Raw genomic sequence first — 21702 nt, forward strand, 5'->3', positions numbered from 1 at the left:
GTGGCGATAACATCTGCCAGGAGAGTGAGTGAGATGCAGGCTTTATCATTAAGACCACCGTATCTCACAATATATCCTGATTAGGTAGTCCTCAGAACTCGTGCCTCCTTCCTCCCCAAGGTGATGATCCTTTTCATCTGGGTCAAAATGTCACCCTGCCCACCTTCTTCACTCCACTGCATCCCTCTAAAGATGAGGATCGTCTCCATGGGCAGGATCCAAAAAGAGCGTTATCGTTCTACCTTGACCACAAAAAAGAGTTCCAGCTGGACGACCAACTCTCTGTGGGGTACGTTGGTGCAAAGAAGGGTCGAGCAATCCAGAAATGAACCATTTCGTACTGGGTTGTTTTCTGCATTAAAACTTGCTATGCTTTGGCTAAGAAGCAGCCTCCTGAGGGCTTGAGAACTCACTCTACCAGAGGGAAAGCTGCTACCACTGCATTAGCTCGAGGCGTGCCGGTACTTGATATTTGCCAGGCGACAACATGGGCTTCCTTGCACACGTTTGCCTGGCATTACCCTGATGGTTCAACATCTGGCTGGCTACCTCAATGCCAGAACGGACAAACTCAGCCGTCGATGCACAGCCGATCACGAATGGCGTCTCCATCCGGAGGTGGCGAGAGCCTTTTTTAGATCTCTTCGCCTCCACAGACAACGCGCAATGTCAGCTGTTTTGCGTGTTGGAGTTTCCAAGGCGGCACTTGCTCGGAGACGCTTTTTGTATCGAGTGGAACTCTGGCCTCCTTTCCGCCTTTCCGCCTATACCTCTTCTGCCCAGAGTTCTCAAGAAAATGAGGAACGACTGGGCCCAAGTCATCTTGGTGGCTCCGGACTGGGCACGGAGAGTATGGTATCCCGAGCTAATGAGCATGTCCATCGATCCTCCACTCAGACTGACTCTTCGGGCGGATCTTCTGTCGCAGCAATAGGGGACGGTTTTTCATGCGAACCTATCCAACCTCCGCCTTCATGCATGGAGATTGAGCGGCACCAGTTGACAGCTTTTGCCCTTCCACCCGAAGTCTGCAATGTTATCTTGGCATCCAGGCGTTCATCAACCAAAACTGTATACGCCTGTTGTTGGAATATATTTGTGACATGGTGTACCAACAAATCTGTTGATCCCCTTTCCGCCCCTCTATCAGAAGTTCTGCAGTTCATTCTTTCTTTGGCCCAGCAGGGCTCTGCTTTGGGCACCCTTAAAGGGTAGTTATCTGCCATTTCGGCCTTTCTTAGGCTACTTGATCAGTCCTCACTCTTTAAATCTTCTATTGTGAGTAGATTCCTAAAAGGGCTCACCCGTTTATTTCCTCCCACTCCATTTATCATGCCTCAGTGGGACCTTAATCTTGTACTTACTTATTTGATGTGCATAATTAGCCCTTGGGGCTCCTCACCTTCAGAACTGTCTTTCTGGTCGCTATCACCTCTGCTCGCAGGGTGAGTGAGCTTCAGGCCCTTTCCTCAAAACCTCCATGCTTACCTGTGCACCCTGACAAAGTAGTGTTGTGCACTAGGGCTTCCTTCCTTCCTGAGGTGGTTACACCCTTTCATGTAGGCCAGTTCATCACTCTACCTACTTTCTACGCACCCCCACATCCTTCCCATGAGGAGGAGAGACTCCACCGTGTGGACCCAAAAAGAGCGTTGGCGTTCTACCTCAATCGTACTAAAGATTTCCGGGTGGACGATCAACTCTTCGTTGGATATGTGGGTGCGAAAAAAGGGAAGGCGGTACAAAAGCGTCCCATCTCTCGATGGGTGCTTCTTTGCATCAAAATGTGCTACGCCTTGTCCAAGAAGCAACCACCTGAGGGCTTGTGTGCTCATTCTACCAGAGCAACTACTGTTTCCACTGCATTAGCAATCGGAGTTCCTGTCCTGGATATCTGTCAGGCAGCTACATGGGCGTCCCTGCACACGTTTGCTAAGCACTACTGCCTGGACAGTCAGGTCCGCAGAGATGGCTATAATGGCCATTTGGTCCTGCAGGACTTCCTAGTATGATCTTGGTTCACAGCCCACCACCGAGGATGGCATTGCTTGGGTATCTTTTCTAAGGTAAGGAATCTGCAACTAGAAGTCTCTATCAGATGTACAAGTTACTTACCTTTGGTAACTAAATATCTGGTAGAGACATATTCTAGTTGCGGATTCCTTACCGCCCACCCATCCTGCCCGCTTGCAAACTGATTTCTAGGGACAGGGATTCCCGCTTTTAGGTCCTTTGCTCTGGCGCACCAATCGCAGTGTTTTTAGTGGCTCCACGCTTTGGCGTGGAAACTTGTTAAAAGAAACTGATGTCACTGCGTGAGGGCGACGTCTATATACTACTCCCGACGTCATCACGGCGACCATGACGCCAACAACGCCCGTAGAGTCGACCAACGCCCCCTGCCGATGTGCAAGGGTATTGCTCGAAGAAAAATCTCTGGATCCAGTCGCCTGAGGGAAATTCTAAGGTAAGGAATCTGCAACTAGAATATGTCTCTACTAGATATTTTGTTACCAAAGATAAGTAACTTGAACAATTAGTTGATATGTAAGCTCTGTCCTTGTCGTGACCAAGTTCCTCCTGTGGAGAATTCCCCACACCGAGCGCTCCATCTGGACCGGCCTGCATCAGATTCTGTCATCAAGTCGGGCTTGGATCCAAAGACCACTTTCCTGTTTCATGCCTTCATGAGGGCTACTTACCATTTGATTTCTTCTCTCACTTCATCCAATAGAGGGATCAACTGCAAATACACAAGACCTTTCCAGAGATGGTGCGCATTGAGGCGCTGGAGGGCCCTGTAGTGAAAGGGGCCCAGGAAACGTGCTTGTATTGGTGAAGAGAGGGGACCCACCAGGCGCTCAAGTTGTCTGAGAGAGGTGTGGGGCTTGGCGAAGATTTTATGAAACTCGTGTCACATCTTTGCTACCTTTCGAGAGGGAAGGCTCAAAGAGGCTGTGTTGGAGTTGATGACAAACCTAATAAATTTTGTTTTCTGAGCTGGAGTCAGAAGGGATTTATTTTCGTTGATGACGAGCCCTAAGCCTTTTCAAGAGGCTGACTGCCAACTGGAGCTGTAGGGCAAATCTCTGGGGACATCGGGCTAAGATCAAAACATTGTCTAGGTACACAATGAGTCTTATCCCCTGGGCCCAAAGGTATTCTATCCCAGGTTTGGGGACCTTCATAAAGCACCACAGGGCCGACGGCAGACCGAATGAGAAGGTGACAAACTTGAACTTTTGGACTTGCCAGACAAACCAGAGAAACTGATAGTGAGGAGGGAAAACAGGGGCCGTCAAGTAGGCTTCATTCAGACCTAGGCACACCATCCAGTCCAGTGGGAGTAAAACATCCCTGAGAAAGTGGATACCCTCCATCTTGAAGTGGTGGAAGACTAACAACTTGTTGAACTCTCTGGGATTGATTACTGGTCTCAGACCCCCGTCAGTCTTTTCTACAAAGAAGAGATTGCTGTAGAAACCATTGGGGTGTGTAACTGAATGGCAAATGGCTTCTTACTACAAAATAGTGGCAACTTCCCAATCCATAAGCGTGGTGGCCTTCTAAAAAAAAAACAATCGGGCGTGCCAGAAGCCTTGTGTGGTGACACCATAGAACTCTATTTGGATCCCTCACACTGTTTGTAATACCCAAGCATATGAGGTGATAGAAAACCAGGCTGGAAGAAATTGGGCCAGGCAGCCCCCTACTTTTATCTGTGAGGAAAGGAGTAGACTCACCCATGCAGGAGGTGTTGCTGGTTTGGCTCTTGAGGTCTCATTCATGAAACCGCTTGCCTCTCGTCGGGTAGAAGTTCATGAAGTGTGGATTATTTTGCCACTGTCCACATCTAGAGCCTTATCCCTTGGGAGCAGGTGTAGAGGAGAAACGGCCCGTCCCATGGGAAACCCCCGGGGTAAATATTGGATTGGGCTTTATCTAGGGATGTGAAGGTAGCTACAAACTTGTCTAGTTCTTTCACAAAAGGGTCTCCAAACAGACCCCCCCAGGGCACAGAGCCTGCTTCTGAAGATGCTAAATCGCCATCTTGGGGGGTCAACCTTAATAAGCAAGGCGCTGCAGCACTCCGTGGACAGCGTACAATTTGTGCTTCTCATAAGAATGATTGTGTGTTGGTCCCACCTGACAAGACATCTGGGGGAATAAGTGACCCTGAGGCTTTAGCCTCCTCCACCATGTTGAGGCTATTTTGTCATAGGGCCTGAGGTGTCAAGGAGCGTATCTTGAAATGAGCACCAAGACCAATCTATCCCTTTATTAGAGTCCTTTCTAAATTTGGCAAGAAAAGGGCCATCCAGGGTAGCAGTAATGTTCTGCTCTAAGGGGAGACACGGGCACTCTGCATTAAGGCTGTTGCAGGTGTCCTTCTCAAAATGTTTGTGAAAGGACCCACCACGTTTTTCGCTACCATATTTGATGGGACCCAGTCCGCGGACCTGGGGTGAATTATATCATCTGGATTCAGCATATAGGAGGATCTCCTCGGTTGGGGTCAGGAGCTGGGTAGGGATGCCAGGATCTAAAGGGGTCAGCATCCTCCTCCGATTCCCCTTGGGAGTCAACTAGGTGTAGCTGGTCAGGGGAACCCAACCGTGAAGGCTTGTTATAAGTGTCTGCAGTTTCCACAGGCCCTTTGGGGTTAAGTACATGGGCCAGAACGGCCTTCTTAAGGCACACAAATGTGTCATGATCCACCCATTCCATACATTTCTTTTTTGGAGGCAGAGGACTCTAGTTTTGGGTGTCTTGAGTGGGCTTAGGGGGTTCAGAAGAGCCAGGAATGGGGATTCTTTCACATTTGCATGCTATTTTATTAGCGAGCTGTTGTTCCAGGGGCCCCATTGCCCCATTGCTGGCTCTATAAATGGAGGCATCTACAGCCTCATAGAATTTGCCATCCCATTGGAGGAAGGACATGGAACCCTCCTCTTGGTAGGTGTTGTCTCAGGATTGTATGCTCAGGGTGAGGGACACGAGACGTGCTCACTACACTGGGCACCAGTAACACACTCCAGGTCACACAATATATGGACATGTGCTGAGCCCTGAGATTGAGCACGCTATGTGTGCGAGTATGGTTCTGGGAGGGGGCCCATAGGGTCTGGGTTGCTGAGGTGCACAATTTAGGGGCCCAAGCTGTAGGGGGACACACCCTACAGGTCACTGCGGTCTGCCTGGTACAGTCTCCCTTGCAGGCCTAGATGGCTATGCAAATACAGACCTCGCAGGGTGAAATTGAATATACAGACCCCCGGGGGAATTTTGGAGCATAATTAGGGAAATACAGACCAAGAGAGCGTCAAACCAGACAGAGCGGACAAGTGTGCTGTGTAGTTGGGCTTCTGAGGCGTGCGTCAGACTCCCGAATGGAGATGCGCATTGTAGAGCCACAGAGATTTGCCATGCGGCAGCCCTCTCTAGTGGATGGGTGACCACATTGCGGTGTCTGTGTTCGGGGTAGAATTGCGGAAGGAGTGCAGAAGCAGTCCACCGACAAAGGGTGTATGAAACTGACTCTTCATATAGTGTATGCAAAATTAGGTACACTGTGCAAAGAGTCCAAGCAATCCCCAGAGGTACCACAGAGGCACAAGTGACATCCCAAATACTCTCTTTTTGGGTAGTGTGATCGAGCAGTTTGGCATATCAGAGGGTAGTGCTAAGTATGTAAGGCACACACTCATGAGGTAAGTGAGTTATACACTTAATAAAGAAATCTGACACCAATTTATAAAAATAACATGTACTTTTATATAACATTTGATACCAGGATCACCAGAATCAGGTGAGTACTTTTCGAGATAGGAATTTTTACAGTAATGTTAACCTATGGGGGAAAAACATAAACTGCATTTGGACCCTTTACAGTGACTTACGCGACTGTTTTCCAGGACTTAAGGTGAGTATGGGGCAGGGTCCAAGGCCACACCAACAGTTCACCTCAGGAGGCTCTGGGGTGTCCCGGTGCAGAGGTGGGTTACGGCATTGGATGTCCCATTCACTTCAAAGGGGAACGGTCCGGTCACAAAGTTGCTGCAGTGATGGACCGGAAGGTCAGTCAAGGTAACCCACAGGGGGCTCGGCCCTTGAGGTTCTCGGGCACGGGGGTACACTGTCAGTCCACTTCTCCTAGGGATGTGGGTTGTGGGTTCAGTGGTGTCTTCTGATGTGGGGTCCGGTGCTGGTGTTCCTCGTAGTTGCAGTCTGCAGGCATGGACTGGGGTCCAGTTCAGCCAACAAATGGGTTCAGATCTCACGAGGCTGGGAGATGTGCGGACACCCTTAGTTCTCTTCTCCTTGGTCTGAGGTGGAAGGGTGCAGAACTGTTATGCGTCATCGGGGTTCTTCTCTTGGTCACTTGCGATTGCAGGGGGGTCTGAAGAAACAGGCTGCAGACGCCATCTCAAAGTCCACAGTGGGTGAACTCAGGGTGAGTTTTGTCTCTAGAGGGCTTGGGGACCACGCTGACACTGTTGTCCCTCTTCAGCTCAGACTAGGCGGTTAGAGTACGGTGGTGATGTCCGGCGTCAGGTTTTTGGCGGTCTTGGTTCTCGCTTTTTTCCTATGTGCCTGCAGATGCAGGGGAGCAGCTCCTCTGGCCTAGGGGAGTTCTTCCTGATGATTTGTGAAACACTGGAAGCTCTCCCTGGGTCTTGGAGGCTGCAGCGGCAGGACAGGTCAGTTGCTCCTTTCGAGTCGTGTGAAGCAGGCAGGTTGGCAGGGTTGGTGCTAAGTCAGTCATGCTCCTCGGCTTCATCAGGGTTCCTGTCCACTCTTTCTTTAGTGTCCAGCAAAGATCTGAAGCCTGGTATCAGGGGGGCCCTAAATACTCAATTTAGGGGACATTAAGGGGGGTGAAGGGTAGTAGCCAATGGGCTACTTACCCCTGGGATCACTAGACGACCACTTCCTGACCAAAGCTCCTAAATTCTACCACACACAAGATGGCAGCATTTCCTAAGTTGTGTCCACTTCAGGCAGGTCACCCTAGGGGTGTTCCTAGTCTGGAAATGTAACACGCTTCCTGCATAGCTAATTTTCCCGCCTGTCCAGTTGCAAGATGGGCCCATGGCAAGAGGGGGTCAGCATCTCCCTGTGAGAGAAGCCAGATCTGCATACTCTGCAGGTCATCTGGTGGTGAGGGGTGTTCCACACCCCAGCCCGGACAGGCTTTTGTTTCTGACCTCCAGAGAGCGAAGGCTTTAACCCTGGGGGGTCAGATTCTCCCCTGTTGATGGCAGACTGGTCAGTGAGCTTACCAGCAGTTGGTAAGTTTTCAGGGGGCACCTCTAAGGTTCCCTCTGGGTGCATGCATTAATAAATCCATCACTGGAATCAGTGAGGGTTCATTAATATAAGATGTTTGATACCAAACACCCATAGTTTCAGTGAAGCCATCATGTAGCTGGGGAGCTCGTATTGACCATTGTCCAGCACCTGTATTTAAAATTGCTTCACTGCACACTTACTATGTCTAAGAATCGACAAAGACATAGCAGGGGCATATTTGCACTTGCACATATGCCCACACATGTAATATAATGCACTCTGCCTTAGAGCTGTAAGGCCTGCTGTAGGGGTGACTTACAAATAATGCAGACATTGTTTTAGGGGACATGGCACACAGACTGTGTGCCATGTTGTGTTTTTACTCTTAGGGATCACCTTGTCTCTCAGCCTGCAATGGCAGTCTGCATGAGTTCATTGTTGGTTCCCTTTGAGTGGCACAAGTTGTGCTACAGCTCTTAGGCCCCATCTTCAGTGCCCAGACCCTAGGTACAAGTGGTAACATTTACTAGGGACGATCAAGTGACCATGTGTCCTGTTTTGGGGAAGAAACACTTTTACTGGGGTCCTGGTTAGCAGAAACCCAGTTCAATTCAGTCAAAGTTGTATAAAAAACAGGCAAAAGTGGGGAGAACCACAATCAGAACCCAGTTTCCTACAGAGGGAACCTAAAGGCAAAGAATTATTAGGGCAATAAACATCACATAGATGTAGTATAGAAAAGAAACGACAACTGGCTGCTGAGCAGGTAAGAAAGAGGAATTCCTGAAAAAGATGATGGACATGTTGAGACCAGATACTGTGGATTGGATGATGAACATAATTGTGTTGCCTAGAGTTCTGGGAACAGTAGTTTGTTTCTTTTTCCTGACATTGTTGTTAAAATGTCTGCTGTTTGGAAATAATGATAGTAAAGCGAAGGAAAAAATAGCATAGTCCTCGCCTGTGTTCCTGACACAGAATTTCCAATTCAATTCAAGACGGATCTTCCTCTGCTGTCACACTGGACAATACTGCATCACTGCTGACAGTCTTTACAATAGATGGTCTGGCAGCTCGAGAGATGGTTCTACTGATTTTTCAGACAGTATGTAGACAGATTTATAGGAATCTAGGCTCCATATACTTTTAGAACCAGCTTTTTGAAATGGGGATGCTTCACAGTGTCAGCACAGTGCTAGGGTTCAAATCTTTTTCAGTTTTCCATAACCAGTCTCTGCCTTATCTGCCCTAGCTGGCCAAGTCAGTGCTACAATTCTGTACAATGAAAATGCACTTAGACAGAATGTCTAGTTACCTGACTCAAGCATATCAGATGTGTTTGTCTCATCTAGGATAGTCAAAGAATTAATGAAAAGACAATCTCAATTTCATGTTAATTACCTATAAAAGAAATAATCTACATATTTGAACTACTCTCCAGATAAAAGCGCAATGTGTAATTCCTAAATGCATTGAGTTTTTAAATTGCTCCTCTGTGAATTATAAAAAATGAAATATGATATAAATCTAATTGTGTGCCATCTTGTTTGCCATCACATAAGCCCAGAAGATAAGTGAGATACAAGCTTTTTCCATACATAACTACATACTTAAGTAACCATACTTATAGTTTTACAGTGATACAGAAACTCTCAGAGTTGGCCCACAATAACATTCAACCCATCGTACATACATTCAGTCAGGTAGTTTCTTGCAGTGACCAACCTCTGGAGCTTAAGGGGCATTGCATTCACTCAGTGTCAGGAAATGTCAGAAATGTTACTTGGAAAAAGCAGACTTTCTTCAGTCAGACCAAACCTTTTTCTGAATCATGGCAGCTCATGCTTAAATGGACAGGACATTGCCTCTTGGGATTTAGAACACACTATTATAGGAATTGCTGCTACTGGGACTCTTTGCTGGATTGTCTTTGAAAGATATCTGTAGATTGGCAACCCGGAGGACAACTCACTCCTCCGTCAAGCACAAATGGCTTGATATAGAGTCTGGAGTGAAGTCCATTGTGGCACAAGCAGTGCTGCATAATCTTTTCTATTAAAGTGAGTCTCAATCTTTACTGTTTTTGCTTTGATACTGCTGTAATATTCTTAGGTCATGCAGGTGAATCCATGAAAGATTCAGTGCTGGAGACATTACTTATACACTACAGGTCTACGGCATAGGTGTCTTTTGTAGATATACATGCGAGCTACCCTCCTCATTGATGAGTCTCCAAATTAAATGCGCATGATGAGATTTGAAAATCTGATAGTTAGAATTTCTGACTGGAGATGAGCTCTGTGTCTCTTCTCGTCACTGGTTTGAGTTTGGGTCACATAATGCAGTTCAAACCTTTTTACATGTACTTCATGGATATTTTCCAAGTCTCATGTAATTTATAAAATGAATTCAAGTAATCAATGGCTATTTTCGGTGTCAATTGAGTGTGTAGTATACTACTATGTCAACTGCTATATAAATTGTTAGTACATTTTGGATACAGAGTATTCTCAGCCTAACAATGGAGGACAGTTCAAATGTGAATATATGATAGTTACCCAATCTGTATAACTATAAGTCTAGGTAAGTAACTTTTTCTCCAACATTAATGAGAGGGTGCAACATGCAAGTCAGAAGATCTAAAAAGGCATATGTCTATAGTGATGAGGTATTTTTCCATCACTTCTGGGAGAGAGCAGAGTAAACATACAGCACCCCTGATTGGAGTGCTCTTACAGCATGGGCATTTCAGCTAAGCATGTGCTAGTAATAGAGAATGCTTATATTCTGACTTTCTTCATTTTTATGGGAGATTACAACATGTATGGCTAGAATGTATAGAATATGCTTATGTGCAGCTATAGTCTTTTATTGTCTTTCTCTTCTCAAGAGCAGTGGTTCTTAATATTTGAAAGAGTCTCTGACTGTTTTGTAATTGTTGTCTTGAAACCTGTGTAGCTCAGAGTACCCGTGGTAGAGACCCCAAAACAGGAGAATGGCACTGTGACTCGATTGGATGAGGGACTAGAGGACTTCTTCAGGAAGAAGGTCATCGCTGAGAGCTTAAGGTAACTTGGAATACTGTGATTATGAGAAAAGGTATCATGTCTCTACTTTGACATGGTTCCTTTTACAGATCAGAAAGTATGTGAGCTTTCCTGAAGAGCAAGGAATTTGGAGCAGGTGGCTTGGATAATGTGACAGGAGCAAGTACAACTGATCACTACGATAGCAGACAATCAGTAGGAGCACCAACAATTGAATCAGAGAACAGGATAACTGTACAATAGGGGCCAAAGATAACTCAGCAAGGGGCTTTAGCAAAAACAAAGCTGATACCAAGGACAACAGAGTTGGTGCAGGTAATTCTGTGAAGGGTCTGAGATGAATGAAAAGGTGGCACAGAAAGCTTGAGCAGCTTAGCAGGAAAACCTGAAGCCCATGAGCATGATCAACAGAACAAGATCCAAGGAAAACTTAGGAAGGAAATAAAGTAATTGAGTAGGGATCAAACGTGATTGAGAAGTGGGCAGGGTGTATAGATGACTGTGCAAAATGGAGGCACAGGGACTAAAGCAAATCAACCTACTGAGATGACCACCACAGACCAATCTGAGCCTTGCCCTTTATGTAAAAAATAACCAAAGAATCATTGCAGCTAATTTATCGCCTTATGCTGAGGCACATAAAAGGTTGAAGAAATGACTGTCAAGTTTTTCAGGTCTGTCTAAGGTATCAGTTCCGCCCAGATTTACTGTCAGTCCTCATCAAATAGAGATGTTCACAAGAGTGTAGCTTAAGAACCACCAACCAATCTGATCCTAATCAATCTTTCAACTGCCTTTGATAAAAAGAGATCTGTAGCATGTGTTGGCTGCAGATACACATTGTATGCACACTTCAGACATCTAGTGCCAGGCTTGGAATTTACAACTTGTTTTTCTCGAAGAAGTCTTTTTTTTGTGCTGACATGATGTTGACTTTCCTCCTCTTTGAGACAATTTGCATGTTCAAAGGCTTCATTGTTAGCTTGATGTTTTCCTCTATCAGGCTTGGACAGCTTGCGCTAGAGCTCTGGGCATCTTTGATGCCTTTACGGCCTGTTAACAACTAACTAGCTCATAGTGGCCTCTACTCGACAAAACCAAATTAACCCAGTCAGCGGCAGCCACAGGATCCAGTGTTCTAGTGAACACCTGGGCTCTGCTCAATTTCAACTTCACAGTTCCCTTCCAGGACCCACCAAGTATGTTCGGCTCTGGTTAATGGAAGGGAAAAAGGATAGTCTTTTTCAGAAATGCATTCAGTGTGGGGCTAAATACATGTACTCAGACAAGCACACAATCTATAACCTCTTCTTGTTGACGGAGCATAAACAACAAGACTGCTGAGCTTTCAACATGTTCAAAAATAAAAAGACCCTGCAGATGGGACCGCCACCAAGAGCGCTCCGCAGAGTTGAGACGGGACATAGGGACAGGTATGGAGATGACACTCAGCAGTACTCGATGCCAACTAAGTCATCAATACATGCAAAGCTTATGGCTCCAGCAAAGACTCCGACACCTCGCCTCCCTTCGGCATCGACAACGCTATTGGATCCAAGCAAGCATTATGGCGTTGATACACACCTCATCAGAGCCAAAAAACACATTGACTCCCAAAAAGTTATCGGATCAAAACCGCACTTTGACTCCATAAAAAACACCAGCTTTGACGGCTCCAACGTTGACCTCCTATGCTCTGAGCAGGCATAGGACAAAAAAATAAACAGAGACACACACTGTGCTGAAAATAGCTAGGACACTAACGACCTCTGAGTCAGAGGGAACCGTATTTGAAAACCTGTGTTAACTCACACACAAAAAGCGGCCTATCGGAGATGAACACTTGCCTGAGAAGACTCATAAATGGAAAGTTCAGAATACTGCCCCCAAACACCCCTCCCACCAGCCCACCCCCAAATAAAGAAAGTAAGCGCATAAATGCGGCAAGGAAAAGGGTAACAGTGAGGCACACCAATCATTGGTGCATAGCTAATTCAGAAGAACTTCTATCTAGATATAACAGGGCGACCTGGGACGATATGGAAGACCTAATAACACATCTCTCAGAACAATACAGGAAAAGGAGAAGGACCTGGTCGCAGAGGGTAGACAGGTCTCCAGTGCAGCCATACATTGGGCCTTAGATAGCACTGACACGGCTACAAGAGGAATAGATTCATCCATGATCCAACTTAGGGATGGCTGGCTATGTATCTCTGGGTTTAAGCTGGAGGTTAAGCAACACCTACTAAATGTCCCACTTGACGGAGAACATCTGTTTGGCTTAGAGGTAGATTCCCAGTTAAAAAAGATTTAAAAAGATACTGAGACCATAAAATCCATGGAAGCTTTGCAGTCTACTACACCATACCAGCAGTCCTTTCTGAGGTATTGTGGCAGAGGGGTTTGCAAAACTGCTGCCTCTGACACCCAGACATACTTAAAGCAGCAGCAGCAATGTAGCCAGCAAGCTGGCAAGAGCTGTTACAGAGGAGGTTTTAAACAGAGGGGTAAAGGTAGAGGAGCTTCTCCAAAGAGAATCTCGACTTCCAATCATTGACTCAGCACGCATTCCCCCCTGAACACACAACACCTGTCGGGGAAGGCTACAGCAACTTTACCAACTGTGGGCAGAAATAACATCAGACCAGTGGGTATTATCCATCGTCTGTGAAGGATGCTGCCTAGAACTCAAATTCCACCCACAAAACATTCCTCCTCGCCCACAAACCCTCAGCATCTTTACCTTTTCAAAGAAGTAAAAACTCTTGTTGTTAAAGGGTACCATACAGTCTGTACCACACAGACATCAAGACAAAGGAGTGTACTCCTTATACTTCTTAATGCCCAAAAAAGATGGGACACTGAGACCAATACTGGATCTATGACCGATCTGTGTTCACATCCTGTCAGAAAACTTTCACATGGTGACACTACAGGATGCAATGACACTACTACAAGAAGGCAACTTCATGACAGTGCTAAATCTGAAGGAAGCATACTTTCATACACTATTCACATGGCACATCTCCAATATCTCAGATTTGTGGAAAGTGGTTGCCATTACCAGTTACAACTTCTTCCGTTTGGGGTAACAACTGCCCTAAAAGTGTTTACCAAATGTCTAGCTGTGGTGGCAGCTCATTTAAGAAGACACAACATTCATGTCTTTTGTACCTGTACGATTGGCTGATTAATAGTTCAAAAAAACAATGGTGCCTGCAAAACACACAGGCTACCATCAATCTGTTACACAAATTGGAGTTCACAATAAATGTTACAGAATTCCATTCACAGCTTCTACAAATACAACCCTACCTGGTTGCAATATTCATTTCAGTCTCTGCCACAGCATACCCCAGTTCACAGAGGGTCCTCAATCTGCAGAACCAACTGGCTCTTTTTCAAACACACTGTCACCTGCCAGTCAGGATGATCATGGTCCTTCTGGGAATGATGGCCTCATGTATAGCAATAGCTCAATTTGCCAGGCTACACATGCACCCATGACAGGAGTGTCTAGCATCTCAGTGGTCACACATGGGGATGACTTGGAGGATCTAGTGTTGTTTTTGCCCGGGGTTCATCAGTCTTTGAAATGGTGGGGCACAGAGAACATATTAAAGGGCAGACCTTTTTTTGAACCCAATACCACAATTGACTATTGCCATGGATGCATCACTGACAGGGAGGGGCACACATATGAAGGACATCACAGTCCAGGGCCCCTAGACTGCTCTTCAGTAAAAACTCCACATCAATGTACTGCTAGAGCTTATAGCGATTCAGATGGCTCTGCAAGTATTCCTCCCCTATATGACCTGGGAAGATCCTTCTTCTCCGACAGACAACATGACAGCAATGTATTACATTCAGAAACAAGGAGGGACACGCTCAGTACAACTGTCTTGGTTAGCACAGACATTTTGCACTGGGCTAATCACATCCACCTCCTGGTGGAATTTCTTCCAGGAGAAGACAATTCAGTGGCGGACATGCTAAGGAGGATATAGCAACAAGTCCACGAGTGGCACCTCCAGCCCCAAGTCCTTCACTGTAACTTCCGGGGTTGGGGGACACCTGATGTAGATCTACTTGCCACGGTAGAAAACGCAAAATGCCAAAACATCGCCTCTAGGTACCATTATCCACAGTTCATGGGCAATGCTCTATGGATGAACTGGTCAGGTATATTTGCATGCACTTCTCCGCTTCCACTCATTCCATATCTGGTCAGGAAACCCAGACAAACGTCTTTCAAAATGATTCTTATAAGTCCAACCTGGGCACATCAACCCTGGTTCATAACACTATTAGAGTTGTCCCTAGTACCTCACAAGAAGCTTCGCAATATACTAGATTTTCTCATTCACAGCAAGGGCAGAGTCAGGCATCCAAACCCCAAACAACTTAACCTTGCAATCTGGCTCCTGAAGCTGTAGATGTTGGATATTTGCAATTGCCTCCCGAATGAATGGACATTCTAAAAGAGGCAGGATGCCCAACAAGAGCCCGTTATGCAGCCATGTGGAAACATTTTGTACACTATTGTACAGTCAAGTATGTAGACCTTTGTGTGACTACAGTACAACAGATAGTATGCTATCTTATACACCTTCAGAAGTCACACTTAACATATGCTTCCATATGACTGCATCCAGAAGTAATTGTGGCTTATCTCTAAAACCACAAGGATCAGTCACTTTTTCGCATTCCAGTCTTTAAAGCTTTTATGGAAGGGTTGAAAAGAATAATTCCACTACGTACACCACCAGTAACTTTGTGAAACTTAAATGTCGTTCTTACAAGGCTAATGCCCAAACCTTTTGAACCACTACATTCATGTCCTCTGCAGTTCGTCTCTTGAAAGATAGCTTCCCTTGTCGCAATAACTTCCCTGAGAAGAGTTAGTGAAATTCATGTTCCAACCATGGAAGAGTCTTACTTTCAGGATTTCCAGGATAAGGTACCTCTTCAAACAAGTCCAGAATTTCTCCCATAGGTCATCTCTCCCTTGCATTGAAACCAAACACTTGATTTACCAGTTTTCTTTCCAAAGCCAGACACCATGGCAGAGGGAGCTCGTCATACACTTGATGTTAAAAGCCCACTCATGTATTACATCGAGCGGACTGTACCTTTCAGGAAAACACAAAAGCTTTTTGTGGCTTTCTCAAAAAAAAAATGGTAAAGCCATTTCTGGGGGATTCCTCCACCAATGTCAATGTTAAAATAGAGTGAAAGTTCTCTTTGACCAGGTTGTTTGTGATAGTCCCCTCTTTTAGCATTCCCATTTCATTCTTAAGCCCTTATTGCCCCAATTGGTTAGTGGCAAAGTCTCCAGACTTTCTGCTGTACCCACCAGGTGCTAATCAAGGACCAGTACCAGGGTAATATAGACGCTAATACAGGAAGCATTGACCTCATACTACATTATTATTTCTGCTACATCCAAAGATAAAATAAATAAAGTCAATCTCGCTTCCCTTAGTGGCCCCAGTGTAAGTAGGGGGTAGGGCAGTCCCATTCGCCCTGAATTCTGTTGCAAAGACCAATTGTCTTGCGACTATGATCCCATTCAAAATCTCCCCGAAAGGTGTCAGTTGGAAGTGCAGCACATCCCCCCGTCCTTAGCTCCACAGGCTCCACACAGCCCTCTGTTAAAATCTGTCACTCAGACTTTTAGTGCCTCCCTAATGTTACTCTCCATTAAGGCTCCTAAATTGTTCTCCAATCCCTCAATTACCTCCATCAATTGTGAGTCAAATGCATTATTATTATATAGGTTAATCAGAATCAGCTCAAATGAATATGGAATCTGCATTAAAATCAGCTAAAATAGCTAACCCACCCACCAACCTCTCCTACGCTAGATGGGGTGGTTGCACTCAAAAGGAATAATAACTATTTACACTAAAATCATGTAAAAGCCATGTTTCTAAATGTAGGACAATATCTGCATTGCCAATTGTAGTAAACCAGTCAGAGTTTTTCAACTTATTTTGGAGTTCACCAATGTTTCATGGCAAAAACCTTAACCTTCGCCCATTGCCCCAGAGCTGCCAAGGTTGAACACAGGGACTCTGAACCAAAGAAGGACTGATCTCCAAAGGTCCCTCCTGCCTCACAGGCACCTTGTCCACTGAACCCCTAGTGAGATCCATGCTGAGTAACCCATGGTGGTCTTCATATGTCCTAACAATACTATGACAGCAGTTCAGCAGGAAGATGATGCCAACAGATGTGTTCACATGATAAGCACTGGGGGTTCAATGAAGGCAAATTGGTATCCACTGATTAGGCCAAGATAGTGGTGACAAACTGTTTGTCCCACTTTATAGCCTATGTTCACCTTGTCATTTCCACCTTTTCTCACCATGGAGAGAGTAAAACCTAGGGGATTATATTGTATGATAGAAGAGCTTATTTGAACAGCGCTTGCTACCGGTGGGTTCCTGCAAGATCCAATAGAAATATATCAGCCTGCTTGTTAAGGAACACAAAGTTCCAAATCGCAATCCCTGGCCTGGTTAGTTGTTGATATCCTCTTCTACTCCAACACACATCTCATACTCTCCCTCTGACACAAGACCCCTTACACAAGAAACAAGTTCACCTCCTGCATGACCAGCTGTTAAATGGAAGAAAGCCAACTGTCTTAAGCTCAACACCGACAAGACAGAAGTAGTGATTTTTGGCCTTTGCTATGGAACTTTAACTGGTAGCTGGCTCAACCATGTCCACACCCAGCACCCACTCCAGGAACCTCAGTCATCATCGACAGCAAATTGGACATGATCACAGTAGTTAAGACCTTCCCTGCATCCACACTCTGAAGATGCTGAGGAAGATCTTCAAATGGCTCATTAGCATCATCAGAAAAAACGTCACTCATGTCCAAAACACCAGCAAGTTGGTCTACGGGAACACCTTCTATACCGGGATCACTAAGCAACTCACCATAAAACGACACACCATTCAGAACTTAGGGCCTGATGTAGCAAACTGTTTGCGACTCGCGAACGGCGAAAATCGCCATTTGCGAGTCGCAAACACGTGTTTGCTATGTAGAAATGCATTTTGCGAGTCGGAAGCGACTCGCAAAATGCATTTCCGAGTCACAAATAGGAAGGGGTGTTCCCTTCCTATTTGCGAGTCGCAGTGGTATGCAATTCCAAAATGGAGTTGCAGTTACCATCCACTTGAAGTGGATGGTAACCCACTCGCAAATGGGAAGGGGTCCCTATGGGACCCCTTCCCCTTTGTGACTGGACCCAAAAATATTTTTTCAGAGCAGGCAGTGGTCCAAGGGACCACTACCTGCCCTGAAAAAATCTGAAAAAAAAGGTTTCGTTTTTTTTTTCTAAGTGCAGCTCGTTTTCCTTTAAGGAAAACGGGCTACACTTGAAAAAAAAAAACTGCTTTATTTAAAAGCAGTCACGGACATGGAGGTCTGTTCCCAGCAGGCCTCCATCCCCGTGAGTGCCCAGAGTCGCTAATTGCGACCCACCTCATTAATATTAATGAGGTGGGTCTTTGCAACCCCATAGCAACTCGCAGAAGGTGTCTGAGACACCTTTCTGCATAGCAAATTGCGACTTGCAATTTGCGAGTCGCAGGGACTCGCAAATTGCAAGTAACAATTTGCTATGTTGCTACATCTGGCCCTTAGCACCCAGACTCATCCTCAACCTCCCACACAGCACTCACATCACACCACACCTCAGGGAGCTCCACTGTATCTGAAAACACAACTGTGCTCATTTCAAACCCCCCTCATATGTGCATTCAAGGAACTACACAACGTATGGCCCATCCTTCTGGAACAGGTGCATCTCCTTCCACCAACTACCCAGAGACCTCCACTTTGCAGGACTTGTACACATCCCACTCATACACAGAACAAGATCAGGAGGATGGACATTCTCACAACACTCGTGAAGCATAAAACTCCCTTTCACTCCACATCAGAGCCTCCTCCTCTCTATTTGATTTCTGCAAAAAGCTTTAGGAAGTGGCTTTTCAGTTAACCAACCTATCCTAGGCAGGGCTAGACACATGCACCTGCTCAGTGCCAGGAAATCCTCACAGTGATAGCACACCTTACAAGTACACATAACATCCAGTAACTTCTGTTAGAGCAATAATTATGTCAAATTATGATAATGGTATACCCTGCAGAGCATTCAGAATAAAAACTGCTTTGCAGTTTTTCAGCTTGACTCCTTATTCCCACTTCACACATGGACTTAAGGTTTGAATCAAGCTGTCAAGCTGGGCATTCTTTGTTTTCACTTGTGTTACACATACATCAGTGGGAGAGACAGGCCCCCTTCTATCTACGCTGTGCCTTGCAAATACAGCAGCTACAGTATTTGAAACAAGAATAGCTCATGGACCCTTATCAGGCCTTATTGTTATGGTACACCATATCTGCGCTCTAGTGTTGAAAGTTGGGACCAGATTTCAGAAGCATTTCTGAGGTTGCAAGTGGCCCAATTTGCAGAATCGGGCCATTTTGCAAACACAAAATGCTTTTTTTATGTACAAAACACCAAACTGCGATTCTGCAGAATTGCAATTTGGCTTTACAATTCGGTATTTGGAAGGGGAGTGTTTAGAGCGTTCATTCCAAATACCGAATGGAAGTGGTATGTATTAACATTTTGCCACTGAATTATGGTTGCAAAAGTTTATTCATTTACCATCTCCTCAAAGGAGGCGGTAAGCCATTTGCAAACGAGAAGGGATCCCCAAGGAATCCCTTTCCCTTTGTAAATGTTGATAAAAGATTTTTTTTAGGAGTATGCACTGGCCCTATGTAGCACTGCCTACTCTAAAAAAAATGAAACTTCAATTTTTCACTTTTCTTTTTTGAAATGCATCCTGTTTTCCTTTAAGGAAAATGGTGTGCATTAAAAAAAAACAATCATAGACATGGTGGTCTAATGACCTCAGCATCCCACCATCCTGTGATGGTTACCCTTCCTAGTGGGTAGCAAATTGCAATTGCGACCTACTAATTAATATTCATAAGGTAGGCCAATTTGCGAACCATTAGGAATCTCTCATTTAAAATTAAAAGTATCATACATTAGGAATAACGATTACCAAACAGCGCTTCCCAAAAAAAAATCTGTGTTTGAAATTGCTATTCTAAATGTTTGTATATCTGGCCCCAAAACACTTAAGAAGGAAAGTATTACTACTTAAAAAAATATTTTGTTGCTGCAAGACTAAGGGCCCGGTCTTGTTTTCCCTACGTGTTTTTGGTTAGGCTTAGAGATAGTTTTAGCTGTTTCTCCAGCCTCACGTAATAAAAAAAAATTATCATAAAAAAATCACATATTTATTGTGAGGTTTTGGATCAACCCACTTTATCCATTGGTCTGTACGGGGGTCACACACATTTTGCTTCCACCCCCCACAGCATAAGGCAGGAGGCAATGGAACAGCCCGCTTCAGACACTGGCTTTGCTGCACTGCAGTGGCATTTTGCCTGATCACATGCATATCTGCTAAAACAAGGGCGCTTCAGTGCAAGGGCTAGTGGATCAATATTTTACTTAGCCAATGATTTTTCTTTCCTTTCTTTAGCTTTTTTTGGGCTTGCCTACAGAATGTTTTTGTCATCTTAAGCTAGTTGTCTACACTGCCCTCCCAGTCTACATATAGGGATGATTTTCTTGTCTAGGTCCCTTCGCTGCTCCTGATTCAGTAGTTTTTCCCCATGTTATCTAAGGGGACTCTTTTTTTCTTTTGCATGGACCATTCCACAAGAGTGCATGTGTTTTCTTTCTCTCTTCCTCCATTAATCACTTCAAGGGCATGCTTCCGTCATTATCTAAATCAGACCCAAGTAACTTTTCCATACCTGTTAACTCACTATCTTATCTTTACTACCTTTAAGTGGGCATAGAGACACTATGTGATATTCCCTTAACCATGTTGAAGCTTTCCAGTGATTTGCTTGACACTAACTACCTCCACTGCTGTATATATCCTCTCCATCTTCCTTCCTTACAGCCTCTCACAGCCCGCTGCAGGAAAGACAAACCCTGCTGATGCACCCCAACAGAAAAAACGGCGGAGGGGTCTCTTCCATTTTCGTAAACACAAACAACCGAAAGGTGAAAAAGATGCAGATGCTGAGAGCAAGGACCCTTGTCACCCAATGGCTGCTCCAGATGAGGAGCTTCTTTCTCAGCAGACTACACCAGAGGAAGAAGGACAGAGGGTGAGACAAAATGTCCCACTCATTCCTGGAGTCCAACTTCCTGGAATGGGAGGGGTCAAGGGTCTGCCCTGTCGAGTCAAGAAGGTATGTGTAAAATATGATTTTAACATGTCAATGCATAAACCAAATAAATAACTAATCAGTGAATATGTTTCAAACAGAATGAATTACCTTCATTGTTTAAGTGCCTCACTGATAAACTTGTACTTAATATTAGTGCTTTAAGGAATAGCAGTGCTATTATTGTTATTGGTGTACAAATGATATCCCTGATGTGTAAATGGAATCATGTGTTCCCTTTGGCCCCACTTTCATTTTTTTGTGTGTTTCAGAGGCTGACCATCAGAACTAATTGTCTTCTCCAAATTTTAAATGATTTTCTATCTCACTGCACACAATTCCTTATCATGAGTACACTTACCTCTGCTACAAATGCAGTCAGAAGTGTGTGTAAAGTATGTTAATAACAAACCTTTAACTAGGAGAATAGAAAAAGACTATATACAAATGCAAAATATGCAGTAGCATTCCATCCTTTATTAGAAGTCCTCGCAATCCAGTTAGCGTTAGATGACACCAGTGTTAGGACTTCACAAAAGATCTATCCTTTTGGCTTTGTACTCTTTTCCCTTTCTTGTTTTCATGAGTCCTTTGCACTGTCATGAGTCCTTTGCCAAGTGACTTACACATTGTTTCAGAACTATCCTTCAACTTCTGAATTGGCTTAATAATCACAATTATCTCTCACAGTATTTTTTCTCATATCCATAAATGTGTTATCTATTGCTTTAACAATGGCACACCTTGCCTACGCTATACCAATAGCAGAATTGCAATTGATGCAATAGACCCTTTATCCTCTATATGGGGCAAAGGTAAAGCAAGAATAGCTAAAAATACACTTATAGCTTCTTGTGAACTTGGGGCATGCTCAGATATACTGAATATGTTTACTCAGACCACCTACAAGTTATTGTGGAGTGGTCTCTCTGCAAATTAGTGAAACACTGCTGTATATGGAACGAACATTGGCCAAGAGACCACAATGGGAAAACTCATGGCTGCTCAGAGCAGAGGCCTTGATAGCTCTACGTTTCAGACCTAACAAGATCAGCTCTCCAAATA

At 44.9% G+C, this 21702-nt stretch overlaps 1 protein-coding gene across 1 annotated transcript in view; it reads left to right on the plus strand.

The window, feature by feature from the left end:
- CARMIL3 (capping protein regulator and myosin 1 linker 3) overlaps positions 1–21702 on the plus strand; it is a 1220401-nt gene that overhangs the window by 943818 nt on the left and 254881 nt on the right. Inside the window, exons 32-33 of the mRNA XM_069238205.1 lie at positions 10252–10361; positions 20367–20661. Of these exons, the coding sequence (XP_069094306.1) occupies positions 10252–10361; positions 20367–20661 (405 nt within the window). The remainder of the gene's footprint in view (positions 1–10251; positions 10362–20366; positions 20662–21702) is intronic.

This window comes from Pleurodeles waltl, chromosome 6, assembly GCF_031143425.1.
Source record: "Pleurodeles waltl isolate 20211129_DDA chromosome 6, aPleWal1.hap1.20221129, whole genome shotgun sequence".
Taxonomy (NCBI): domain Eukaryota; kingdom Metazoa; phylum Chordata; class Amphibia; order Caudata; family Salamandridae; genus Pleurodeles; species Pleurodeles waltl.